The sequence below is a fragment of the Arvicanthis niloticus genome, chromosome 6 (genome assembly GCF_011762505.2).
Source record: "Arvicanthis niloticus isolate mArvNil1 chromosome 6, mArvNil1.pat.X, whole genome shotgun sequence".
NCBI classification, from domain to species: Eukaryota; Metazoa; Chordata; class Mammalia; order Rodentia; family Muridae; genus Arvicanthis; species Arvicanthis niloticus.
This window is the reverse complement of record NC_047663.1, coordinates 67,778,318-67,805,788: the sequence shown is the minus strand read 5'-3', so window position 1 is coordinate 67,805,788 and position 27,471 is coordinate 67,778,318. Positions and strand designations below refer to the sequence as shown.

General features: G+C 45.0%; 4 protein-coding genes across 5 annotated transcripts in view; 2 read left to right on the top strand and 2 right to left on the bottom strand.

The window, feature by feature from the left end:
- The window catches only part of Aff4 (ALF transcription elongation factor 4), a 72,083-nt gene extending 64,856 nt beyond the window's left edge, over positions 1-7,227 (top strand). Inside the window, 1 exon segment of the mRNA XM_034506947.2 lies at positions 1,387-7,227. Within this exon segment, the coding sequence (XP_034362838.1) occupies positions 1,387-1,514 (128 nt within the window). The 3' untranslated portion in view covers positions 1,515-7,227.
- Positions 166-9,212, bottom strand: Leap2 (liver enriched antimicrobial peptide 2). Of its 2 annotated transcripts, none has more exons than XM_076936859.1 (3): positions 9,079-9,212; positions 8,770-8,906; positions 166-386 (listed from the first exon to the last, which is right to left on the bottom strand). In XM_076936859.1, exons 1-3 carry the CDS (start codon positions 9,133-9,135, stop codon positions 323-325), a joined length of 258 nt encoding a protein of 85 aa, XP_076792974.1. In that variant the 5' UTR covers positions 9,136-9,212; the 3' UTR covers positions 166-322. The 2 variants fall into 2 exon arrangements, with proteins under 2 accessions (XP_076792974.1, XP_034362839.1); XM_034506948.2 differs by lacking the exon at positions 166-386 and adding an exon at positions 8,216-8,484.
- Positions 9,213-14,483: 5,271 nt separating this feature from the next.
- On the bottom strand, positions 14,484-16,579 carry Uqcrq (ubiquinol-cytochrome c reductase complex III subunit VII). The gene is made up of 3 exons (XM_034504349.2): positions 16,461-16,579; positions 16,212-16,378; positions 14,484-14,679 (listed from the first exon to the last, which is right to left on the bottom strand). The coding sequence occupies exons 2-3, from the start codon at positions 16,363-16,365 to the stop codon at positions 14,585-14,587; spliced, it is 249 nt and encodes an 82-aa protein (XP_034360240.1). The 5' UTR covers positions 16,366-16,378; positions 16,461-16,579; the 3' UTR covers positions 14,484-14,584.
- A 286-nt stretch (positions 16,580-16,865) lies between these two features.
- Gdf9 (growth differentiation factor 9) lies at positions 16,866-23,611 on the top strand. The gene is made up of 2 exons (XM_034504347.2): positions 16,866-19,442; positions 22,329-23,611. Exons 1-2 carry the CDS (start codon positions 19,046-19,048, stop codon positions 23,261-23,263), a joined length of 1,332 nt encoding a protein of 443 aa, XP_034360238.1. The 5' UTR covers positions 16,866-19,045; the 3' UTR covers positions 23,264-23,611.
- The last annotated feature ends 3,860 nt before the right edge of the window (positions 23,612-27,471 follow it).

Here is a 27,471-nt window from a genome sequence, read left to right as displayed (position 1 = left end):
GGGGTGACTCCAATCTCTGTTGTCGGGATACCAGCCTCCTAGTTCAGTAGTGTCAGGATACCAACAGTCCAGTTCAAAAATGTCACCAAACAGCAGTGTTGGCACGATCCAGCAGATACAGCCAGGCCTTTGCCAAATCAGCACGAGTCAGTGGGAGTGACCAGGACCCGCTGGAATGCCAGGAGTTCTCTGCTGTGCCTCTCTCAATTAAGTGAAGATCAGTGAAGACAAAAGACCAACAAAGAGTTGCATAGCTAGCTATGCAAGCCCCGCCATCATTGACAATTGACAGTGTTCTCTCCAAACATCATGTGAGTCTGCATCACATGACACAATCAGAAACTTCCACTTCATCTGCTGGTAATTCCAGGAATTGGGAGCAGAAGCTGTAAGGATCAAGAGTTTGAGGTTATCATTGGGAGTTCAGGGCAGCCTGAGCTATGTAAAACCGTATTCAGGGAGGGAGTGAGCAAAGAAAAACCAGCAGCAATATTCTGTTCTGGTATTCCTTTGCATTTATTAGTTTGAATTTCTGTACAGACATTTTACCTTAAGTGTCTGATCATCTTGCCTTATTTGATTATTGGGTAGTCTTTAACAATCATTTTTCTCTGCATGTCTAAAAGCTTTGTCTTCAGAAAGTATCCAAGGACTCCATCCTGTCTGTTCCCAAAAAGTACACTGGGATCAAATCCTAGGACATTGTTCCCATTTATGCCTCTGTTGCTCATTGAAGAAGAATCTTTTGATTTCTGTCCTTTCAGTTTTTAAACTTCTGGCTAAATAGAAGGGATTTCTTGGTGGTGCAGGGCATCTGATAATAGCAGAGTGTTTGTTACAGACTTTCATGGAGCTACACAGGGGCTAGTGTGGGAACACACAAACATTGTTTCCTGTTTACTACTTTTTAAAAATGATTTATTTATTCTGTTTTATGTGCATTGGTGTTTTTGCCTGCATGTCTTATCTGAGGGTATCATAGTTCCTGGAATTGGAGTTAGTTACAGACAGTTGTGAGCTACCATGTGGGTGCTGGGAATTGAACCCAGGTTCACTGGAAGAGCAACCAGTGCTCTTAACCTCTGAGGTTTCTCTCCAGCCTTACTACTTACTTCTTGCACAAAAATAACATGTAGAGAGTGCTTTTGAATAATCTAATGGGGCACTGCACATGTACCAATGAGATTCCATTTTTAATGTGTAGTAGCAGTTGACCATTTTTTCATCAGTGGTATTCTCCTGGAATTCATTACCATGCATTCTGTTTAAAATGTATTACTTTCTGAACCTGAGACTCTGTAGAGACCTTTAGTGTGGAAGACCTGCTATTTTATAGTAAATCAGTGAAGAATGTGTGATACTTAATGAATGTTTTTAATTTTCTAGAATTCTTTGCTGAACTGGACAAAGTGATGGGCCCTCTCATCTTTAATGCAAGCATCATGACAGATCTGGCTCGTTACACCCGGCAGGGACTACATTGGCTTCGGCAGGATGCCAAGCTGATATCTTGAACTGAACATACTCTCGTTGCCTCTGATATTTTTCCACAACACTGTGTCACATCACAAAGGAAAACTGCCATAACACACCACCTAGTCGACACTAAGAATGAGGAATGGTTTTCTCCTCTTTGGTTTATTTTGTTGTTTCTATAACCCAAAGCTATCATATCAATTGACCCTTCAATATTTCCAATGTGACAAGTATTTAAATGCTTCTAAACCTGCAGTACATCAGCAAGATGGTTTTAGTAATTGGAATTCCAGTTGCAATTCATAAATAATCAAGTAAAATTCTATTTATTTTCATTTTTTCAAGTTCCCAGATTGGAGCTTGTTTAAAGCTTAGTATTTCTGCCTATAAATTTATTCTGTTAAATATTTAGCATAAATTTAATGTAGGCATTTTATTTATATATTTGGGAGCTGTGTTACTTAATGTCTTCTAAGATAAGAGTTGGCTTGTCCAAGACAGGACTTGTTCTTTCTACAGCTACTCACCTATGTTCTTTTAAGTCTTACTACAGTTTTATTATTGTAGGATTATGCTTGGTATTAAGGATGCTCTTCCACATGTGAAAAGTCATTTAAACATGAGAAGATGGCATTCTACATGGGTGCAGAAATGGAGTGGGTCTGGTTTGGTATGCATTATTTCAAAACTGTGAATGTCTGTTAGTAACACTAGCAATCACAAGGTGACTACATTGCATCTAATGCATTACAAAAAAGCAGATTTGCTGGGGAAGCACATGATACTGAATGGCTTCATAAAGGACAATCTTAAACTATGAGTTTATTAAAACCTTAGATTCTTTTTTGTTTTACTCTTGACACTTGATTGAAACAGAGTAAGTTACTCCTGGAAACAGTGATCCAGTTTCTGAAGGCTGCAGCCTTTATTCCTTGATAATGTTTGAAGGTTAAAGTCGTTGGATTTCCCCTATGGTGGAGAGACTATAATGCTCAGATATGACAGTTCAGTAACTGGAGCTTGACAGGAGGTGTCCCAATGCCTAATGTGGAGATAATGAATTTCTCTTTCCAAAGATCCTCATCAATGATGTATGCTTTTGACAGGATCAGAAAACTCACAATAGCATCTGGGCATGGTTGTGTATATCTGCAATCCCAGCACTGGGGAGTGATGACAAGAGGGTCAGGAGGTCAGGAATATCCTCAAGCTACATACAGTTAGACAGTGAGTTTGGGGCTAGCCTGAGCTACATGATCCTTTGTCATATCAAAGAAAGAAAGAAAATTTATACTAGAAAAGTACCTAACTTGGCTCAATGTGAGCTTTCTTGGAAAGGGGGAACATAGCGATAGTGCTTAGGAAGCCAGCTCTGTAACAGTTCCTTATCCAACTACTGTTCCCGACAAGGTGCGTACAGCAGTGAAGGGTGAGGAATGTCTCTCTTCCTGTATACTTCTCTTTAGTGACCCCATCATGTCTGGTGTGCCTTAAATCTTAACTTTAAATGATAACTCTACAGATTGTTTACAGATAAAGTTTTATGCTGGGACCAGATTAGCCATTCATGGTTGGTCCTCTACAATAATAATTTCAAGTTCTCTTTGAGTTTAAATTTTCCTTTAGAGTCACATTAAGATAGATTCCTTCAGAAAAGCTAGTACTTTGGTACCTGACTTAGTGTAATCAGTTGGGTAAAATGCTGCTTCAAAAAATGACTTTTCCTTCTCATTCCAAAAATCCATCCAATTAGGGAGAAAAATCCCCTATTATTAGCAGATGATCGTTCGGACTTGAATGGACAGGGGAAGACGGATAGAGATCTTGACTGCATCGGTGTCGCAAATCCTCTCCGACTCTCCTTCACCACCTGTTTCTGAAGATAGTGAACTTTGTCCTGCAGTCTCACATACACAGAGCTTAACTGCTTTGTGTCTCATTCTTACATAGTGTTGAGGGTTGATACCTACAGCTTATGCTGAATTTAACATTTTTCCCTTGGAGAAATTGCCTCTGTACCTTTCTAGTTTAATCGTAGTGTATTTAAGAAATACTTCTTCAGAGGCCATCGTTTCCTCTCGTGCTAGTGACCTCCGTGGTCTGTGTGTCCTGTCCTTGCTCCTCTCTCACTCTGGCTCCTTCACTTCAGGGAGGCCTTAGCAGTAGAACAAGCACCCTTCTTCTATGCTTTCAGCCTTCAGCAGCTGCAGGGCTGGAAGTCTGCTTTCCAGCTCTAGTCTGTGTGCAGCACACTCTAGAGCGACTGATGTCATGCTAAAGCAGAGTTTCCTCCATGTTTATGGTGCTGCTTTAAGATGTTTTTCCTTTAAAACTGTCAATTCTTGGAGAATGAAACTGTTAAACCTTTGATTGTGGAGGATTTTCCTCACCAGGCAGAAATGGGCAATGGATCAAAATCCGATCCTAAGCGATTGCATTTTTGATGTCATGTGTCTCTTCTCAGATGTTTTGTCTCAGTCATGTCCAGCACATACCTTGGACTCCTTTACAGGTGACCATCCCTCCCTTCTCAGTAGGTGCCCTCAGTGTTTTTTAGCCATTTAAAGCTGATTTGACAAGTGGCTACAAATTTAGTCTGAAACTTGTATTCACTGTATAGTTAGTATTAGAAATAGCAACTCCCGTTAATGCTCAGTTCACTGCTCTTAAGATCACATTTCTATGCCAGGAGGCAGCAGCATGCACCATTGGACTCTGGACAGGCTCCTCACACGACCACAGTGATGCAGCTGTCACAGCAGTCCTGCCCGGGAGAGGCTGGCTGTGGGGAGCACTTCTCTCCAGGCATTCAAGATCACACAGCCTAACCCATGTCCCATTCTGGCTGAAGAGCACCCAGCCCTTTCCTTGCTCAGTGACACCTTTTTCTGGGCAAGAAACTATGAAGTCACTTTATTATCAGTAAGTGCTTCAAATAAAGTCACAGTTATAGCTGCTGAAGGGAGAAGATAGACTGCTACTGATTTAATTCTCCAATATAAAAGCAATTCAGAGTAATGTGTGCACGTGTCCACAGTTGCTGTTTTTCTGGGAAGCTCTTGCACTAGAGATGTATAGGCATCTGGGCTGCACACACTTGAACGACACACTTGTGGCTTTAGAGTAGCTCTTGTTCTTTTGTTTTAAAATTGTTCTTCACTTCTTTTCATTAAAGGTTTAATCAGCCAGATTAGAAAGCATCATTTGTATTTAACAGCTGAAACTTTGGTACGTTGATGTTTAATGAATGAGCTTGCATTGTGTAGCCAGAGCCTACAAAGGCTCTTGTCAGGAATACAAGCACTGCCTGGGGCTGGTGCTCAGAGGAGTTTTTAGTGCAACCAGTAATAGCTCCATTGGGTGATGCCTAGCTCAGTTGAGAAGGGGGATGCTGTACACTCTTCTAGGTATGAGGGTATGCGACTTTGGATCTTAAAATTATGTACACATACACACTTTATATATATGTACGTATGTATGTATGAAAACATGGAATTAGTTTGTCAAAAATGTGTGTGTTTAGTATTTTAGCTTAGTGCAACTATTTCCACATTATTTATTAAATTGATCTAAGACACTTTGTTCTTGGCACCTTGAATATTAACATTCAAGGATGCAATGTGTATTCCTTTAGATTGTTAAAGCTTAATTACTATGATTTGTAGTAAATTAACTTTTGAAATATATTTGAGCCCTTCTGTAGTATAATAGGGCTCTTACAGGGTGGGAAGGATTTTAATTTTCCAATAGCTAATTGAACAAAATGGTTTCATATATTTTGATTTATGGGAGTCTGTAGGTGTCTGGGTCCCAAGGACATCTACTGAGAATGACTGTTTTAGGCGGTTGGAATGGTGTTTAGACTCTACCTAAGTGACTTAGAAAGCCAGAGCACCTTGTTCAAATCCAGACTCCTGTAACTCATGTTCCTCTAGGATGTGGAACACAATCCCATCCAGCTTCACATTTCAACTAGAAAGGCAGCCTTCTTTTTCAGTGATATTGTACACCTAGTGTTGCCATGAGTAAAATCAGTAGAAAAAATACTGATGAAGGTCTGGGAAAATACACTGACTCAGCCAGCTGTCACATTTGTAAATGTACCTTTCCCTTGCCTTCCAGTGGAGGCATTCAGCTGCGACTTTTCAGACCCCAAAACCAAGCCAGCAAGTAACACATTCTTAAGGTTAGAGAAGGCCAGGAGTGCTGGTGCATCCCCTGAGGCAAAGGTCAGCCTTTGCTAGATAGAGAGCCTGAGATCCTGAGACCCACTCCAAAAACTAGAGACATCTAAATGTTCCTTGGTGACCCAGTGTAGTAGTGCATGCTTTAGTTCTAGCTAGTCTGAGACCAGCATGCACCACACAGAAAGACCCTGGGAGAAAGCAAAGTGGAGCAAGAGGATGCTGGTCTGCAGAGCTCCTGTTTACAAGGACCCCATGGGTAATTAAAAAGAACTTGCTGTTTCCAAAGCCAAGGGATAAAAAAGAGGCTACACTTCTCTTGTAAATGGTATTTAGAACAAGGTGTTCAGGTGAAGTCTCAACTAGTCAGAGGTTTCAGCAGCTTACATTGCTAATATTTAAGAAGTTGATTTTCAGGAATGTCTGCATGCGCCTCTCTCCTTGCTGCCATTGATCAGCTCAGCAGAAGTCGTCATCCTTAAACATGGAGAAAGCTCTCAGATGAGCGTGGACAAGCTCCTACCCAGAAATCCTAATAATACTTGGTTTTGACTGTGCTGCTTCTGTGTTAGGTTTCTTCTCAGCTTTTAGCCACTGGGGTTTTCTGCCTGTTCTGTACCTCTCCGGAAGGTGTCAGTTTGGTAGTGCTGCCTTTCAAACCAATGCCGCCACGGTGTCCATACAGTTGAGCTTGCTGATTCAGAGGTGTCCCCATTATGCTCACACCTGGCACATCACTGACATGAACATTCAACAGTACGTGGGTGAGGGTAGGGGTGGGGCTAGCCAACAGCGCTGGCTCAATTGCCAGGGCCTGCAAAGGCCTCACTTGAGGGCCAGACACGAGGTTGGTAAGCACAGTTAGGGAAATTTCTACCTAGCCTCCGTTTTGAATGATTCTGAGAAATTTTATATATGGAGGGTGGAAATGCTTATATATTTATTGAAGATCTTTTTATTTGAAATTAAAATCATTTGGTAAATAACAGTTTAATATTTGGGGCGGGTTTTGGAGAGGAAGTAACATGGTTGATAAAGTGCAGGCCTGGTGACTCTTCTGAAAGGCACAGTTGCTGATAGGAGAGAGGCCTTTATCTTGTACATGATCCAATCTTTGTCTTATGTTTCTTTTATCGAAAATATCTAGGCATCTGACACTTTCAACCAAAATTTCAATTATATACTGTGATTTTTATTTGTTGCAATATGTTAAATTTCAGAGGTACTTTGGGGCTCAAAAGCTAGGATTTCTAAGTCAGTATGTGCATTTCACATAATAAGCTGTTAATGGTGAGCAAAGTATTATATACTAACTAGATTTTCCACATCTGTAGAGTATATTATATGTATTTTGTGGTATTGAGATTATAGAAAGTTTAGAGTGTCAAACATGCGTTTAATGTGTATTTTTAAACAAATTTATGGCAATTAAAATATTTGGAGACAAGGGTATCACATTTCAATTTGTAAAACTTTTTAACTCTACTGTGTCATTACGATGCTTTGTATAATGCCAAACCATAGCTGGAGAAACTAAGTTTAATAAATATCAGCTAGCTTTTCTGTATAGCGTTTACAAGCACTGTGCTCTCGCTTCTTCAGCTCCTACCGTGATCTTTTGTGTAGTTGCTTTGTGTCTTAGGGTCCGGTCTGACTCTGCAAAGGTCTGGTCCCACCAGCACAGGTCTCGCTTTTGGGTTACAGAAACTCTGGACTCAGGACTGGAGAGATGGCTTACAAGTTAAAGGCACTGCCTGCTCTTCCAGAGGACCCAGGTTCAAGTCTCAGCATTCACGTGGTAGCTCACAGCTGTCTGTGACTACAGTTCCCGGGGATCCAACACCTTTACACAGACATGAATACAGGCAAAACACCAATGCACATAAAGTAAATTTTAAAAACATTTTGGGCGCATGGTCATGCGTCCGTGTCCTTGATTCCAGTTGTCCTGCACCAACAGACATCCTCAATCCTTTCTTGATGCTCTTAAGACATAAACTATTATATATTTTTACTATTTATTTATTGGTGGTTTTTGGATTTTTCTGAGACAGGGTTTCTTTATGTAGCCCTGGCTAGCCTGCAACTCACTGTATACTTCTGGCTGTCCTTGAACCTACAGAGATCTTCCTGCCTCTGCCTTCACCTCCCTGGTACTGGGATTAAAGGCATATGCCACCATGCCTGGCTTATTTTATTAAGTCAGACCTTTTTTTTTGGGGGGGGGGGTTCTGTTTCATGTTCATAAAGTTACAGACAAACTTTACACATCCTAGGTGGCACATACCAGCCTAGAGTTACAGACAAACTTTACACATCCTCAGGTGGCACATACCAGCCTAAAGAGTTCTTTGCAGAGTAAAGAGCCACGACTTCTGCTTTGCCAGGACTGGCTGCTGTTAAGCTTCTGCATCGCCTCTATCCTGCTCACATGAGTCTTTGAAGAGTGGGTGCCCAGCACACTCCCAGGTGGAGCAGCACCACTGGTTAGGGAGCAACTACTGTTCCCTATAATGTATGAAGTTACTCAGTCAAGTGTCATTTCCAGACTGCCAGAACTTAGAACAGAGACATTTAATAGTATTTATAGAAAAATAAACTCTGACAAAGTTACGTCTATGTACAAATAAACAACATTCTAATAAGACATGGAGACCAGTTTAAAGCAAGGATCTGTCTTTGAATATTAAAAACACAAGATTGCTTCAGTTAAGTCTCTGCAACCAAAATGTGGTTAACAACATTCCACAGAACGGAGCACAGTTGGAGGTGACTCTGTGTATGACATCACTCCTGGGCCACACTTAGGGAACAGCGTCTTTTTCTGGGGGGGGGGGGAGAAAAGATGTTGATTAAGATTGGATGTAGACCTAAGGAGTCCCGGGACACCTCTGTTTCCTCCACCATTCCTTGTTTGATCTGTCCAGTGTTCTGGTTCCTGGCTGTCAAGGAACTTACTTCCATGGAGCTTGCAGCTTCATATAGCTTCCCCTGCTCCCACAAACTCTCTCAGCTCATCTTTACCCTTGGGTCTCTGTGTTTTCTGATCTCATCTCTCCCAGATTCCCAGTACTCTCTGGTCCACTCTGTACCCAGGATTATCAAATACCTGCATAGTCTTGTGACACACTCCGAATCATCCCGGCATGAGGCACCAATGGGCCTGAGGGAAACCCCTCTCCAAAATGGGGTCATTCTCCGGGATCTCTTTGCTGAACTCAGTTCTGGTACCGGGGAGCTATTGATCTGTAGAGCAAAGGCATATTCATTTTAGCTGAGGAAGCACCCACCCTCAGCTGCACACCCTTAGAAGAAGGGCTCTTTCCAGGTTACAGGAGATTGAACTGCATTTCTAAAGACCTGAGTCAGACTTTGAATTCCACGCCACTACTATGTCCACCTATGTTTCCTTTCTTACCTGGCCCAGCAGCAGCAGGCAAGTCAGGAGCACTGCAAAGAGTTTTAGCTGTAGCATCTTGGCAAAAGGAAGATGTTGGAGCCTGAAAGCCAGGGGCCAGTTCCCGTTTCCTTTTATAGACTGACACCTAGCTGCCTTTCTCATGGTTGCCAGCTGAGATGGGGCAAAGTTTGTTTGTAATCAGGATCAATGTAATAAGTTAATGTGTACCCAAGGAATGTTCTCAAGGACTACACTCCAGGCACATTGTGCTTACTGCTCCCTCATGGACTTTGATGGCGTTGCTGGTCTGGACCCTTACACCCATCTTATCAGAAATGAGCCTTGTCCCACCTTGCCTCTGAAAGCCACGGGAATCTATGAGGGAGACCAGGAACCCTGCCACAGTTTTAAGATAGCAGGCTGGGAATGTAACAGTGGGAGCAGGTATGATATCCTGGGTTCCATTCCCAGAACCAAGAAAAAAAATGCTAAAATAGCTCAGTGAGATGGTTATAATCAAAATAGGATTCTAATAAAGTCTTCAGGAGTAATGCTGACCTCTGGGCTTTTCTAGGCAAAAACCACTGACCTGTTGTGTACAGGCAATTAGGTATAGCTTTCTCTGGGAGGAGACTGTGTTCCTGTTCCAATTACCCCTCTCATGAGAGGCTGTCATCCTGTCAGTCTGCACCATCACCTTAGTAAATACTTGGCTATGAACTGTACCCTTCCTTGGGTTTTTGTTTTTAAAAACACGTGAGGGAGGAGGTAGCATAAACTCTTTAAGTTGGTGTCATTACAGTTTAGGTCCTGACAACACCAAATGAATCCTGTAGTTTGGGCTTTGGGAGAGCACATCCCCGAAGCCTCAGGGCAGCAGATGGTAGACTGAGTCTGAAGCCCAAACACTGGCTTCAGGAGGAATGAATCCCTGTACATTCCTAGATTAACACTTGACTGTACAGAATGTGAGTGGTTATGGGTACTAAATGACGAGACCTTTGATTTTGGGAACATCTTACCACATAGCCCAGGTTGGCCCAATTTTATAGTTCTGCCGCTGTCTTGGAAGTAGACCACCACACTCAGCCATGGGAATTTTAAAATTTTTGAGAGGGAAAGCTGAATTTGAAGTCAGGATATGCATAGGAACTTGGATCTCCATCTGGACATAAGAAACCACACACACAAAAACATTACAAGTAGATTTCTGACTCGCTGGTCCGATATCTTACATAACCCTTCCCAAGGTTGTTCTTGAGCATTTGGATAAAAGTCTGTTTTTAGTTTCTTTGTCCCAGCCAAAAACGGAGGAACTGCCGAAGTGCTGAAGATAGCAGTTGGTCACCAATCTAAGCAAACCTTCATTCCAAGGGAGAAGTATGATGGGCATCAGAACTGGGGTAGGTTGGGATTTAACTGCAAAGATCTGCAGAACCCCCCAGCATAAAGAGTCACTGAGTAAAGCCAGGCTGTGGTGGCAATGCACCTTTAATCCCAGCCCTTGGGAGGCAGAGGCAGGTTCAAGGACAGCCTGGTCTATAAAGTGAGTTCCCTGACGGCTACACAGAGAAACCCTATCTTAAAAACAAAAGTCTCTGAGTAGACCCGACTACCAAACATAACCAGTAAATCCTACCAGTTCAGGACTAGAAGACTATGGGAACTTGTGCAGAGTTGGGGACAGGCTGTGTGGTGACCCAGTGAGCATTGAGTAAGAGCACAGATGTGACTAGGTAAGCAAGACCGAACAAGGTGATGTCCTAGAACCAATTAGGTCCGTGGGCTCCGTGCCAGCCTCTCTCCTTCACTAGGGCTCAGACATGCAACTCATCCAAAAGACAAGCTCTTCCTCCACTCTTCTACTGCTGCCTTCCCTTGCCCCAAGCAAAATCAAAGTAGCCTTCGTGCCGTTCCTTAAGTTCATCATAGCCCAGTCAAGGGAAAGAGCCTGAAACCCCATGCCCTTTGCATGGGAAAATGATCATTCATCCTCATGGGCGCAGCATTGTCCAAGGCCTCCAGATCCGCAGGCCAGCCCTGCTCCCCAAAGAATGAGGTGTTAGGGGCAAGTCATTCAACATCTCAACAAAACCTGTGTTTAAAGGAAATGTGGAAGCTCTGCTCTGCCCAAAATGTAAACAATCCACCTGTGCTCTCCTGTCTGCTGCTAAATGAAGAGCTATGAGCTCCTTCCTCATAGGCCTCAGCTGTCCTCGGTTCAGCCATAACACAAGAACTCCTGACTGGGAGGCAGAAGCTGTGTGCTGCAGAGTATATCTGACTATCTGACCACAGGCCAGCCCTTCCTGTCTTTAGCTTTAGACTTTTGCTCTGACATAAAATGAGAGTAGGTAGGCCTCAAGCCTCAGGCCTAAGGGACACATTTTGGGATTCAAATGATTAATTTACAAGAAGAGAGAGATTAACGGGTTTGCTAGTGAGAGCTTCCTCACTCCAGGCACAACCCCAGCCGTTCAGAGAAGGTCGCTGGAGGAAAGGAGAAAGGGGAAACTCATGGATAGCTGTCTGAATGCCTTCCATGGGAAGTGTGGCTTCCACAGTTCCAGATCAGTAAGTCTGGGCAGTAGTGGGACACTGTGGTGTCATCCCTGAGCAAGAGGTGCCTATAAAAGGTGGAAGACTTTGAAATGGGAAAACGTTTCCAGGTAACATTTCAACAAAGGGTCAAAGTGTATTTGCTTTTGGGCTGGAACTGGCAGGTGTCTGGGCCTGTACTATGTAGGTCTGCCTATGTCCTGACTACAATACTGGCAGAATGAAGCAAGCTCTCTTTCCCAGATTGCAGCCCATAGGGGAGAGCCATCTGGGGGTAGGAGCATAGGACTTGCCAAAAACTTAAATGGAGCAAATGGTTGCATCCCAGCAGACGGAAGAGCCATATTGTAGGGCTGGAAGCTGTGGTTATCTGAGACATGGGACCATAGCAGCAGTCTTTCCTTCCTTAAAATGCTTGACTCAAGGAGATAGGAAAATGGCTTAGCTGGTAAAGTACTTGCCACACAAACTGGAGAACCTAAGTTCAGATCACCAACACCCATGCCAGCATCCACATAACAAGCCAGGAGCGGCATGACTGCAATCCTAGCTCTCGCTCGTGTGTGTGTGTGTGTGTGTGTGTGTGTGTGTGTGTGTGTGAGAGAGAGAGAGAGAAGGGGGAGGTTAATTTATATTGTTCTTTGTGAATCTCTATAAACAGAACAAATTTCTAGAGCTGGAAAGATAGCTCAAGGGTTAAGAGCAGTGGCTCCTCTTCCAGAGAACCCATGTTTAACTCGCAGCATCCAAATGGCAGCTCACAGCTGTCTGTAGCTCCAGTTCCAGGGATTCTGACACCCTCATATAGACATACATGCATGCAAAACACCAGTGGACACAAAATAATAAAGAAGTTTTTTTTAATGTAGTTTTTAAATAAAAGGAACAAGTCCCTAAAGTAGCTCCAGGTCCTCTATCACATAAAGTCAGAGTCACTGAACACCTGTCACACAGCTCAGACCCCTGCCTCTAAGCTCAAAGGAGAAAAGTCTGTGAGGGACAGGCCAAAACTAGCCTTAACAATATCAGCCATGAGCAGAACCTCTGAACACCAGAGCCCTGACATCAGGACCATCTCAGCAGATTCACAACGGTCAGAGGGATGGCACTGCAGAAAAGGTGCTCCCCATCCAAGTCCAGCCACCCAAGTGTGATCCCTGGAAGTCAGATAAAGGTGGGCAGAGAGAACGGACTTCACAGAGCTGCCTCTGACCTCCACATGCACACTGTGGCACATGTGTACACACATACAATAATATATATCATTACAAGGTCAGACCAAGAGCCTCATCTGCTCTGGGCTAAGAAAAGTTAGTTTTCTGAGCTGCTGTGTCCAAAGTCAAGATGGATGCAGCTGTATTTCTACCTCCTTGGGGCTTGCAGCTTATTTCAGGTTCTCTCTCTCTCTCTCTCTTTTTTTCTTTTGACTTGAGACAGGGTTTCTCTGTGTAATAGCCATGGCTGTCCTGGAACTCTCTTTGTAGGCCAGAGGCCTGCCCACCTGCCTCCTGAGTGCTGGGATTAAAGGCATACACCAAGCCTAGCTATTTCAGATTCTTAAGAGTCTGTGACTCATGTGTTTTAAGACCATTCAGAATAAGTCTGGATAAAGCCAAACAGGGGAATGGACTGGGTATGGTGTCCAGCCCTGGGGTCACTAATTTCACCATCTCCGACACAGACAACCCCAGCACTTTCTGTTGATACGTTTTTTAAGATAAGACACTTAAGGCTGCAGAAATGACAGTTTAAGGCAGTAGTTCTCACTCTGTGGATCACAACCCCTTTGGGGATCGAATGACCCTTTCACAGGGGTCACCTAGGAATGTCAGAAAACATTTACATTATTATTATTTATAACAGTAGCAAAATTTAGTTATGAAGTAGCAACAAAAATAATTTTATGGTTGGGGTCACCACAACATGAAGAACTGTATTAAAGGCTTGCGTTAGGGAGGTTGAGAACCAGTTTTAAGGATATGGGTGCATGACTATGTCAGAAACAGCCATTTCCCATCCTGCCTCACAGTCTAAGTAACTGTGGTTGCAAGTAATTTGTTCTCTTCTGAGAACTTTTGGTACTAGCTAGTGATCATCAGACAAAATCTGAGAGTAAGACGTTGTTACAGTCTGCCAAGTGACAGGGCCAGCTCAAGTCTGCCAATTACCCCACCTATCATCTTCAGGTGAAGAGAAGGTAGACATCAAAGGCTCGAGAGCATCTTTTCAGCCTCTGTGGTCCACATAGGACTAAAAGCCACTGTTGGACTGGCTCCATGACAGAAAACCAACCATGGTTCCCTGACCTTGGCTGTAGCAGTCAAGGGATTGCCTCATGATCTCCTTTCAAAGATGAAATCCCTTAGGCTAAGGAAGGCCTTCCCTGCCTAAGGAAGGCAGCATGGCTTGGTTTTAAGATCACACACTGGTACCTGGCTCTACCAACTCACTGTCATGTGATTCTGGGCAAAGGACTTAAACTATGATTCCTCATCAACAAAGGGATTAGAATGCTTACTTCAAAGGCTGCCGTGAGTTAAAAGTTCATCTGTATCTAGAAAGTACACCTGACGCCCTAATTACAGTGGTATCCCTAGACCTTACGGTTATGATGGGAGCAAAGGGTTGGGAACCTGCACTCAGGTTCCACGCCACTCACAGCTCCCCCAACCCGCTTCAGGACTTGTGCTGAGAGATTGTCATGAACTTGCATATTACCAGTCACATTAAGGACTCTGCTTGTAAAACAAAACAAAGTTATGAACACCATGACTTAGGAGGCAGAGGTAGACTTCTTAGATCCAGGCCAGTCAGGGACACACAGTGAGACTTTGTCTCAAATAAGGACACAAAGTCACAAAGGGGAGTTCTTAAGAAGTTTATTGTCTTCAAGACTACAGTGTAGATTACTCTCCCAGAGAAGGGTCTTCCAGAGGCAGGGGACTGTCATCCAGGTGCACGCTGCTCACTTGTCGTTTTCATACATGGCTGGATTCTTCCTTTTGGACTGCTCAAACTCCTGGTTGCCCCATGTGTAGATCAGGTAGACCACTACAAACGCTGTAGGAACCAAGAGAGCAAGCTGTGAGCACAGACTTTCTCTCAGCAGCTTTTAAATCTCACTATCTTGTGTGTTGGGGGGATGCTTTGTGTGCATGTGTGATTGTGCACCACATATACATGTAGTACCCTGGGGGCCAGATGATGTTGGATGCCCTGGAACTGGAGTTCTTCAGATGGTTGTGAGCCACCGTGTGGGTGCTGGGAATCACACCTGGGTCATCTCCATGAACAAGTACACGCACCACAACAACCAGTGTGCCAGCGCTCCGACTCCCAGTCCTTCTTATTTGCTATGGTCTCATTATGTAGACAGACTGGCCTCAAACAAGAGATCCAACCGCCTGGCATACACCACATCCTCAGTTCTGACTTTCAACCCATTCTCCTGTCCTTCTATTGTCCCTAGCCTCAACTTTTTGTTTGATTTTGAAGAAAGGGTTTCTTTCTCTGTGTAGCCCTGGCTGTCACTGCCTCCTAAGTGCTGAGATTAGTGTCTTTTTTTTATGACCATGTAGCTCAGACAATGTAGACCAGGCTGTCCTTGAACTCAGATCTGTCTGCCTCTGCCTCCTGAGCATTGGGATTAAAGGCGTGCATGCCTGGCCTTTGCTTTTGATATTTTATGAGTGTTTCACCTGTATATATGTTTGTGCAACTACATGCATGCCCTGTGCTATGACTCAGGGCATAATGAGGTGACTAAGGTAGTAAGAGAATGTCAAATCCCTTAGGACTGAAGTCACAGATGGTTGTAAGCCACCATCTGGGTGCTGAAAATGGAATTCGGATCCTCTGAAAGAGCTGAAAAGACGTTGAGCCATTCCCAGCCCTAAGTTTCTGTTGCTGTATTAAGACAGGCTCTCAGTATAAGGCCTTTGCTGGCCTGGAACTCCCTCAAACTACACAGATCCACCTGCTTCTGTCTCAGGATCACTGGGATTAACTGCAGGCACCATTATGACCAGAAACTACTTTTAATATGAGGTTCAAAATGGTTACATTACACAACCATTTTATAAGCAACCAAAACAAAGATATCAACACAGAAAGATTTGGCCCTCACTTTCCTAGTCACTCTCCTACTTAACACCAAATAAAAAAATTTCCTGAAATTCACCTAACGTAATCTTCATCATTTTAAAAAGTATTGTTGTGCTGGCGCATGCCTACAATCCCAGCCAACTGTCCTGAGAACAAGGCAGTAAAATCTTAAGTTTGAGGCCAGTTTGGCTTCTACAGCAAGATCGGGCCTCAACCTCTCCATCAAATTTAAGTGCACCTTCCATGGGTTCTTCCCATATTCACAATGCCATGAAGCCGTCAGCAAAATCGGCCGCAAATCTAACACAAGTCACTAATTGCATCAGTCTTTCATCACTGATAGTGGACAGCGATGACCTCAGAGGGAGACGTTGGAGTCACCCAAGTGACCTTAGGCCAGTCATTTCGATATGATAAGAACCCCATGTCTGTCCAGGATGTTGGAAGGAAAGGTGCGCGCGGCCGTACCCCGCCCGCCCCGCACTCACGCGGCGCCACGCGCAGGATGCGCTCGCGGGTGCGGCGCAGCACGTTGGGGACGCCTTTGCTGAAATAGTTCGGGAAGGCGCGCTGCTCAAAGGGCGACAAGCTGTAGGAGATCACGTGCCGTATCCGCGTCAGGTTCCCAAACTCGCGGCCCATGGTGGCGGCGCCCCTGAGAACGGAAGATAGGTGCGTGGCTCAGTCTCGCAAAAAACTCCCACCACCCCACACTTTTTGTACCGGGTCACCTCTACCTCCACAGCGCTGAGCCCGGCTTTCGCACGTCACTTCCGGGAAAGGCGGAAGCCAAATCACGGAGATCGTGAGGTCATCTCCGGAAGCTACCATTTTTCTTCTATCTCGAGGGGGAGACGCGAAAATAAATAGCAGTTGACCTGGGTGGGCGTGGCCTGACCGTCTAGGTAGCCGGAAAGGACCAGTACTAAGAAGGCTGGGGCGGGACTTAGAGGCGTCCGGTGCAAAACCGACCCTTCGAGAGACACGTGGGTGGGGCTTCTGGGCTTACGGGAGTGTAGGGGACGCACGGGAGAGGCGGATGCTGCTGAGGGGCGGGGCTTGAGGAGGAATGGGGACCTGGTGGGTGCGTGTGCCTGGCTTTTGGGAGCGAGTGGGCGGGGTTTCAAAGCCCCCTAGGGATCCTAGGTGGTTATTCCCGTAAGGTCCCTGTATAGAGGGTGCAAGGAGTGGGGTTTATCGTTGCATGGGGCGTGGATTAGGGTGATGGGTGGGGTTTAGGAGCACCTGGGTGTTCCGAGGGGCGGTCCTTTCCGCTCAGTACCTGGCCTTTGAGTAACTCAGCTGGGAGTTGCTTAAAAATAAAGAAAGGACTTGTTCTCCTAGTTCTCCTGCTGTCCCTTAGCCTCCGCCAGGTATATGTGGTCCCTGGAACCAGAAGGGGGCTGTGCTGTTATCAGGCCCTCACCAACCGCAGTACAAAATTAGGAACACGAATCTAAAGCTTCGGTACACACTGCCTAGCAAGCCACTAGCAGGCTGTAGACTTAACCAAGAAGTGACAGTTCGGCCACTAGTCTGGCAGTTGTCAGACGCGGATAGTGGTGATGGGAGCCTAGGAGAAAGTGGTGGGTTTGGGCTGGGTGTGTCATCAAACCCAGACTCTCTAAGGAGCTGTTGTATTTTCCCTAAAGTGCATTCTGATATTATCCTGTGGGACTCACCGACCTTTCTCCTCCTCTTAGTGGTTGTAAATGGGATGACTGGCCGTCAATAATCTGGCCATCAAACGCGGGCGGTTTGGCAGTGAGCTTCAGTTTTGCAGGGCATTTCAGCTTTATCAATCTAGTGCAGGGCAAACTGATTTTTTTTTTATCCTGTGTCATTAGCGTGTTTTGACTTTCTCCCAAGAGATAGTCTCTTTCCAAGGGGGACGCTAGATAGCTCCTCCTTTCATGGTGCACCTGCATCCCCTCCTGCGTCCCCCTCCCCAGTTTTCCTTAAACGTTATCTAGTTGGACTTCGCCTCCAAGGTAGGAACACAAATACTTCATCAAGGACTAAAACGCTGTCGTGATTGCTGCCATCTGGTTAAAAAATAAATAAGACGTTTATTTAATAGCACTTGCTGATATCTCAAAACTTTTCAACCAAAGTATGGTCGAGTGAATTATAGACCAAAACAAGAGCATCAGGATATTGTACTTTCATTACATTTAAAAAATATGTATTTAGTATGCGAGGGATAGAGGACAATCTGTAGGAGTCTCTTTTCCCCTTTTACCGTATGGGTCACAGGGGTTGAATTCAGGCCTTTAGGACTGAGTTTTTGGTCATTAGGCTTGGTGGCAAGTTGCCATTCCAGCTAGATACTGTGGTTTTTTTTAATTTGTTTATTTTCATTTTATAATGGGTGTTTTGCATCCTAAGGATGCCAGAGAAAGGCATTGGATCCCCTGAAAGTAGAGTTACAAACGGTCATGAGCCTAATAGTTTGTTCTAGGAAGAGCAACCAGTGCCCTTAACTGCCAAGTCACCATCTCTCTGGACCCAAGATGTTATATTTTTTAATTGGACAGGGCTAAAGGTGATGTCCTCTTTTTATTTTGAGACAGGGTCACCACATTGTGTAGCTCTGACTGTCCTAGAACTCTCTATGTAGACCAGGCTGGCCTTGAACCCACAGAGATCCACCTGCCTGTGTCTCTTAAATGCTGGGATTAAAGGTGTGAGCCTCTACACCTGACCCCTGATATGCTCCTTTAAAGCACATTGCAAGTAGCTATTGTCTTGTGCCAACCTTACATCCCCTATACTAAGCCACCTGGACAGGCTGAACAGACTAACGTCACTGGAATTCTGGAACCCATTGTAACTTTCTGTCTCTCGGATTCACTGTGCAGTAAGCAATCAGTTATTCTAAGTACCTGGAAGTGGGAGCTGTGGAGATAGGTGATGAATCAAGAGAAAAAAAAAATATTTCTGCAGTTACATCTCCAGCCCTAAAAGGTTTTGTTTTATAATTCCTTGGTTTTCTGTTGGACTCTCAGCTATATAAGTAGTCCATTAGGGTGGTGATACTTGGTGGGTTTGAGGTAAATGTCAGGAGAAGCAGAGAAAAAGCTAAATAAGTGGATAAATCTGTATCTAATGAGAACAAATGGAATGAAACTGTGTTGTCAGCTGACTGCTGTAGAGCTGATAAAAACTGATGTACAGCTATGCATCCTTGAGGTCTGATTACAGAAGTGAAGTTAGTCTTCCACACCTAGATTTTATTTAAGGATCACGCCAGGGCCTTCCCGACCTTTAGAAAGAAGACTGGGGCCTAGGGAGATGCGTTCCTTCTTAGTTCTCCCAAGCCATGGCACTTCCCAGCAAATTCCTGTTGGGGGTTTGCTGCTTTGTCTGGCTGTGTTTTCTTATTAGACTTAGCTCTCAGGCTTCTATGGGAGAATCCCAGATTGGAGCCAGTGAGAATCTGGAGTCTGAGGCGGACCCCTGGTCCTTGCTGCTGCCCACAGATGGGAATGACAGTCCTGGCCTCTTGCCTCCCCTCTTTAAGGTTCTATCTGATAGGCGAGGTGAGACCCCTAAGCTGCAACCTGACTCCAGAGCACTCTACTACATGAAAAAGCTCTATAAGACATATGCTACCAAAGAGGGGGTTCCTAAACCCAGCAGAAGTCACCTCTACAATACCGTCCGGCTCTTCAGCCCCTGTGCCCAGCAGGAGCAGGCTCCCAGTAACCAGGCGACAGGTGGGTAAGAAGAGATTGTTCAACTGGGCTCAGGGGACAAGACAGGGGCTTTAGTGTTTCTGTTACTAAAAGGGGCCACGCTTTGATTTGGGTTTGTTGGTTTGTTTTGAGGCATGATCTTACCCTGTTACTCAGGCTATGCTCAAAACTGTATCCTCCTGCCTCAGCTCCTTGAATACTAGAATCACACAGGTTTTCACCATTGTGTGAATTTTATTTTGCATGATTTGTGTCCAACTGAAACTTTTTTTAAAAAGTTAACACATTTTAGAAAGTTTAAAATATATATATATACATATATATACATATATATGTATATATACATATGTATATATACATATATATATATATATATATATATATATATATATATATAGTGATCCTAAAGATTAAATTGGGGATGAGGGGGCTTACATATGCCAGCTATGCCCTCTGCTTCTACATCCCTGACCAATAGCATTGATTACACTGTTTTCTACACCATCTTTAGTTAAGTAACTAATATGATAGATTTATCTTGTTCGAGTTCCCTTTTTTTTATGGAAGATAATTTTATATTTATGTACAGAAAACCCAAGTGTACATTTTTAACCCAGTTTAGTGGCGAGTTCTTTAGCTTTTGCCTTCTCCAGCTTGGCAATGCGAGCCACAGACTTAGGACCCAGGACGTTGCCTCCCCAGTGGCTGCGGATCTCGTCGTATCTGTCATTATAATTGGTCCTAATGGCTTCCACCAGCTTAGCTAGAGCACCCTTGTCTTCCGAGTTAACCTGTGTGAAGGCAACAGTGGTGCATGTCTTCCTGTGGACCAGGCGCCCCAGCCTGGCCTTTCCCTTGATGATGCAGTAAGGCACCCCCATCTTTCGACACAGGGCAGGCATGAAAACCACCAGCTCAATGGGGTCTACATCATGGGCAATCACCACCAGCTGAGCCTTCTTGTTCTCCACCAAGGTGGTGACTGTATTGACTCCTGCTCGGAAGACAGGTGGTCTCTTAGTTGGGACGTCCCCTTTGCCAGCAGCCTTCTTCTCAGCATGGGCCAGTAGCCTTTGCTTCTTCTCTTGCTTCGTCTCTGGCCTGTACTTGTGGGCAAGCTTAAGCAGCTGAGTAGCTGTTTGCCTGTCCAGGGCCTGGGTGAACTGGTTAATGGCAGGAGGTACTTTGAGCCGCTTGTAGAGGATGGCTCTTTGCCGCTGCAGCCTGATGTATCGGGGCCCACTTAACGAAGCGTGTTAGATCTCTTTTGGGCTGGATGTCCTGCCCAATGCCAAAGTTCTTGGGCCTTTTCTCGAACAGTGGATTGACCATCTTTTTGGCCTCCTGTTTCTTGACGACGGCGGGGGCCGGGGCCACCTTCTTCCCCCTGGCCTTCTTTCCTTTGGGCATCTTGCTCGGCTGGAGGAGAGAGAAAGAAGCGAGTTCCCTTTTTTTTTAATTTTATTTTTTAAGGCTGTCTCAAACTGGCAGTGACTCTCTTGCTTCAGCCACTCTAGTGCTGGAATTACAGAAACACACCAGATCAATATGGTAAGGCTAAAAAAGACTAATGTCTTGAAATGACAAAGAAAGTTCTGGAAGTAGCTAGCATCTCTTTTATTCTACCAAGCTGTTGGCCTAGTATTGTGCCTAAAACCTGCCTTTGATCCAGTGGTGGGTGATGTGGGACATTTCCCCTTGTTTGTTTTCCCAGAAGAGGAAAGTTTTGGTCTCCATCTGCACAGTACATCATCTTTAATAATTAAAGTATGGTTGAGATGTGGTACCATTTATGTCCTATATTCCAGGTGCCTGGAATTTGACCTCCAATACCAACAAGACAAAACAAAACTCACGTGGGGTGTGGTGACACATGACTTTAATTCCAACCCTCAGGAGGCAGGAGCAGGCTAATCTGAGTTCAGGGCCAGCTGGGTCTACAGAGTGAGTTCCAGGACAGCTAGGGCTACACAGACCCTGTCTCAACAACAAAAGAGCAAACAAACCCCCAAACATCCAAGCATTAGACAACAATGGGGACCTGTTTAGTAAGAAAGAGGAGTTGTGCTTTAAAAACCAAAAGGAGCAAGCAAAACCCTCAGGGCTTTGGAGAAAGTTCTGGAAGTAGCTAGCAACTCTTTTATTCTACCAAGCTGTTAGCCTAGCATGGTGCCTAAAACCTGCCTTTGATCCAGTGGTGGATCAAAGCTTGGTGGATGAAGGCTGCTTCTACCAAGCCTGACAAGACCCAGCTTCTTCAAGCTGTCTTTTGACCTCCATATGTGCTCAACGGAGAGAGTGTGCCCATTGACACCCCCTCCCCTCCAAACACAGACACACACATACACCGGCCACCAGTTCATGAAAGCCAGCATAACTGTACAGGGCAGTTGTGGCAGTTTAAAGCCACCCTCCCCACCCCCAGCCCATTTTTACTGCATCAGCCTTATAGCCTCCATGTGTTTCCAATCTCAGAACATGTGATTACCGCGGCAGGCAAATGTTCTCAATTGACTTGTTTCATATGGGCCTAGAACGTCTTCCAGACTTAGCAAATGTTGCTGTCAGTTCCTGGCTGTGTCTGTAGGGTTCCTCTCCTCTGCTGTCTGTGTTTGCAGCGAGTGTGTGTGTGTGTGTGTATTTGAGGCAGTCTTGTTATATAGCGGAGGCTGGTGGCAATCCTTTTGCCTTAGCCTCCAAAGTGATGGTATTACAAAAACAGACCTCCCTGCCCAACCCAAAGCATGACTCCAGGCATACAGGCAAGTGCTCTGCCACTGAGTAACACCCTGGATCCTCTAGGTTGTCTCTGTTATCTCCCTTCTTTAAGTACTAATCCTCCCGTCTCACTTCCTGCTTTCTCCAGTTTGCTTGCAAGCATTACTTACTGGTGGCTTCTCTTCTCAGGACCCCTGCCGATGACGGACCTGCTGTTTAACCTGGACCGGGTGACTGTCATGGAACACTTACTCAAATCAGTCTTGCTCTACACTCTGAACAATTCAGCTGCTTCCTCCTCCACTGTGACCTGTGTGTGTGACCTTGTGGTAAAGGAGCCCATGTCTTCTGGCAGGGCTCCCCCAAGAGCACCATACTCATTTACACTGAAGAGACACAGATGGATTGAGATTGATGTGACCTCCCTTCTTCAGCCCCTGGTGGCCTCGAGCGAGAGGAGCATTCACATGTCTGTCAATTTTACATGCACAAAAGACCAGGCCCCAGAGGATGGAGTGTTTAACATGCCTCTCTCAGTGCCTCCCTCCCTCATCTTGTATCTCAACGACACGAGTACCCAGGCCTACCATTCATGGCAGTCCCTTCAGTCCACCTGGAGGCCTTCACAGCATCCCAGCCAGGGCAGTGTGGCTGCCCATCCTGTGAAAGAGGAGGCTTCTGAAGTGGAAAAATCTCCCCGGCACAGGCACCGTCGAGGGCAGAAAGCCATCAGCTCAGAAGCAAAGGGGCCACTTCTTACAGCATCCTTCAACCTCAGTGAGTACTTCAAACAGTTTCTTTTCCCCCAAAACGAGTGCGAACTCCATGACTTCAGACTGAGTTTTAGTCAGCTCAAATGGGACAACTGGATCGTGGCCCCGCACAGATACAACCCTAGGTACTGTAAAGGGGACTGTCCCAGGGCAGTCAGGCATCGGTATGGCTCTCCTGTGCACACCATGGTCCAGAATATCATCTATGAGAAGCTGGACTCCTCAGTACCAAGGCCTTCATGTGTGCCCGGCAAATACAGCCCTTTGAGTGTGCTGACCATTGAACCCGACGGCTCCATTGCTTACAAAGAATACGAAGATATGATTGCCACGAGGTGCACCTGTCGTTAGCGTGTTAGCATGGGGTCTGCTATGAGCCTGTCTGGCAGAGCAATGCTGTGGGCCTTAGAGTGCCTGGGCAGAGCTTCATGTGACCAGTCTCTCCGTGCCACTCAGTGCACATTGTGTGTGCAGGGGTCGGGGGAGTGTGTATGAGCATGTAGTGTACAGTATCCATAGGTATAGAGGACACACTGGCCGTTGGTGGAAACCAAGTGAACTGTAGCTCATTTGGAGGTCTCTTTCTTCCCACGAGTGTGGTTTTCAATTGACAAGTTTATTAGCACAAGTCTTGAGTGGACATGGAGCTGTGAACACTTCAGAGTGCTGTGGTTTTACATAATGGAAGAATAAACTGTTGATGGCATAAATTGTGTGTGTTCTATTGAAAGACTACTTCTACCTGATGGTTTAAGGGTGGGGCATCCTGATAGCCAGCCTTGGCTTGCCTTTAGCAAAAGGGAGGTGAACTTGGCTGCTGATTGCTAAGAGAGTCAGTGGAACTATAGTTAGGATGGATGGGCAGTGTCCACTAAGTGTGACTTGGATGCCCACAGTGTTAATCCTGCCCATGGCCGGCTTACAGCAATTGGTTGTGTCACATAAAATAATATAAACATGTGTCCCATGCATTAAGGGAAACTGGCTTTCTGGTTTTTCCATGAGAACCTATACTCAAAGATTTTTGTTAAATTTCGAGAGAGGGTCTCACAATGTAGCTCTGGCTATCTTGGAACTCACTGTGTAGACCAGGCTAGCCTCAAACTCCCAGAAATCTGCCTGCCTCTGCCTCCCAAGTGCTGCGAAGGATGGTGTACACTACCACACCTGATTTAATGTTCAGTTTTTAAAATGTGCATTGGTGTTTTGCCTGAATGTGTCTGTGTGAGGATGTCAGCTCCCCTGGGACTGGAATTACAGGCATGTGGATATTGGGAATTGAACCTCAGTCCTCTGAAAGAGCAGCTAGTGCTCTTAACCCCTGAGCTATCTCTCTAGACTTCAATGTTTTTAGTTTTGTTCTTTTAGAACTTTTTACAAAGGTATAATGTATTATTGCCCTAAGCTTTGGTTTTACTCTGGGTAGGATTTTTTTTTTCAGTTTTGTTGTTGTTCATTTGTTTGTTTAGTTGTTTGAGGTAGGGTCTCATGTAGTTTAGGCTAGCCTCAAACTCTCTGTGTAACCCTAGGTTGCCTTAAACTGGTGATCCTTCTGCCTCTGTCTCTCAAGTGTTGAGATTACAGGCGTGTGTATTAAAGATTCCTTATAATGTATGGTGTGTGTGTGTGTGTGTGTGTGTGTGTGTGTGTGTGTGTGTAGGGTGAATGCCTGCCACAGTGCACACGTGGAGATCAGAGGGCAATCTTTAGACTCGGTTTTTGCTTTCCACCCTCATGTGAGTCCTGGAGCTTGAACTTGGTTCTTCCACTTATACAAGGGCTTTGCCCTCTGAACCTCTCACTGGGCCTAGATTGACAATTGTAAAAGTGTTTTCATCTGTATCTCTTTAAAACTCATACCCTGATAGAAAGAAGCCACGGACATTTTGAGTTACTGTTTTTTTGTGGTTTATTTTTGTCCCTCAGTCCCATGCCACACCTCCTTCCAGGTGGGCTCAGCCCTGCTCTGATTCGGACCCTAGAGCTTTTGTGGGGTTTTCATTAGGAAAGAGACTTGGAGGTACTGATTTCTTACATAAATAAAATGTAAAGCAATTTTTTATCTGAGTGCTTTGCCTGCGTGTATGTATAAGCACTGGATGCATACCTAGTGCATGTGGAGCTCAGAAGTTGAGCCTCACAGAACTAGATGTACTAGGTTATGAGCCACCATGTGGAAGCTGGGAACCTCTGCAAGAGCAAGTGCTCTTCACCTCTGAGCTTTCTCTCCAGACCCAGGTTCTTTTTCTTTTTCTTTTTTTTTTTTTCTCTCTAGCTATTTTTACTTTGTGTGGGGGTGCTTTGTCTGAATGCATGTCTATGCACCATGTGTGTGCCTGATGCCCACTGAGGGCAATGGATTCCATCAAATTGGAGTTACAGAAGATTATGATCCACCGTGTGGGTGCTGGGAATCGAACCAAAGCCCTTTGGAAGAAAGCCAGTGCCCCTGACCTCTGACCATTGTTCAAGCCCCATTTTTGCCACAGTGAATAATCAAATGAAGTCTGTGCTTCATTTTTCTTGGATCTATCCCTAGGAGAAGCGCTGGCTTATGTCTTCCATCTCCCTCCTTTTTGTTCTTGAGAAGACAGAGTCTCATGTAGCCCAGACTGGCCTTATACTCAGAGGTACCCGCTGCCTCTGCCTCCCCAGTACTGGGATTAAAGGTGTGTGCCACCAAACCTCATGTAAACAACTCTGGCCTCAAACTCATAACCTTTCTGCTTCAGATTCCCAATGCTAGGATTATGTGACCAAGCAGCCAGGCAGCGCTATGGTGTCTCTTTGGCCATTTGAGGATGCACTGCACTATTTCCCCCAAGAAACTTCAACAGTGTAGGGAGGTCCTACTGTCCCTGCATCCTCCCACATGTGAAACAGTATCTGTGTGATTTGGGTTAGCACCATTGTAAAGACGATGTTGGGGTGTCTCTGCCGTTGCACACTCGTAAAGACGATGTTGGGGTGTCTCTGCCGTTATCAGCCACTTGTATCTGTTCTCTGGGGCTGAGACTATTTAGCCACTGAGAGTTCTCGTTACTCCTCTAGAGGACCTGGGTTTAGCTCCCAGCAACCATGCTGGATGGCTCACAGTTCCCTGTAAGTCCTGGGAATCCAACAGACACCTCTGGTTAAAAGTAAAATCTTAAAAAGAAATGTCTGTCCAGGTCCTTTACCTGCTTTCTAATTGGATCATTTGTGTCTTATGAGTTGAAGAGTTCTTTATATATTCAAAGTATGGGTTCCAACCCTCCCCCACACACTCTATGGGTTGTCTTTTCCCTTTAAGATACGTTTTAATGGATTTACTTTTATTGCTAAGGGTGTTTTCCTGTGTGTATGTCTGTGTACGAGTGCTTGATCAAAAGAGCAAAGAGACCAGCAGAGGGCGCTGGCTTTCCTGGGGCTAGAGTTACCAACCATTTGAAAGCTGAGAATTGAACCCAGGTCCTCTAGAAGAGCAACTAGTGCTCTTAATTCCCTAGTTACCAATCCAGCACCTGGTTGGCAGATCTCTGTGTTTGGTCTCCACAGTGAGTTCCAGGCCAGCCAGAGATATATAATGAGATCCTGTTTCCCCCCACCCCCAAAAAAAGAAAAAGAAAAAAAGTGTGTTTATGCCTCGGTGTGTGTCAGACTGTAACTTTCAGGAATTGATTCTCTCCTTTCATCTTGTGGGTCCCCAAATGTCACTTGTGAAGGGCTAGCCTGCCCTCGTAAGCCCTATTCTATGCTGTCTATGAACTAGTCTCTTCTGGGATCTCCTGGCCGTGTTGTCATTCGGGATTCCCTCTGTCTTATTTTACTTAGTGTGACATTTTTCAATGCACTCTATATCAGCATTTTGCCCCAGGCTGGCCTCCAACTTACAGTCTTCCTGCCTCAGCCTAGTTCAAAGTTATCCTAGGCGGCTTAGTGATGAAGACCCAGCCTCAAAACAACAAAGTTAGAATTCATTTGTAAGTGTATCCGTATCCAGGAGAAGCGTGATTCTTTGGGGCTGTTACAGCTCCTAACTTTAAACTTCGAAGTCTCTCATACATTCAGGGAGAGCACAGCGGGCCCCCACCTCCCCCACTGTACTAAACCTACTTCAGTTACTCTTCTAAAAGCCACGACTTTAGAAAGCAGATGAGAATGGACAGTGGAGATTTAAATCTGAAATTCAAGGAGGAAGCTTCCACTGCCTTAAATAGATGTCCTGAGCTTTGGTATTTAGTCCAGATGAGATAGGCGGTCACCACACTGCCGAGGGCCTCGGAAGGCAGAGGGACAATGCTCAGGGACGGAGCTGCTGTTACCTTCAGTTTCCTGCTCTTATCTGCGCATGGATGTTTTGTGTCAGCTGGAAGGCCAGCAGCCTCTCTTAGTTTAGGGCTCGGTGCAGCCAGCCTGTGGAGAAAGCAAGGCTGCTCTTTGTGGGGAAAGGAGAATGTATTTAGTTACACAAATTGGAGCAGGGAGCCAGCTTGGAGAAGTGACTTAGCTTCTAAAAATGTTTTAGTAGGCAACTTTCATTTTAACTTTGAGGGCAAAGTCTTATATAAAATGACAAA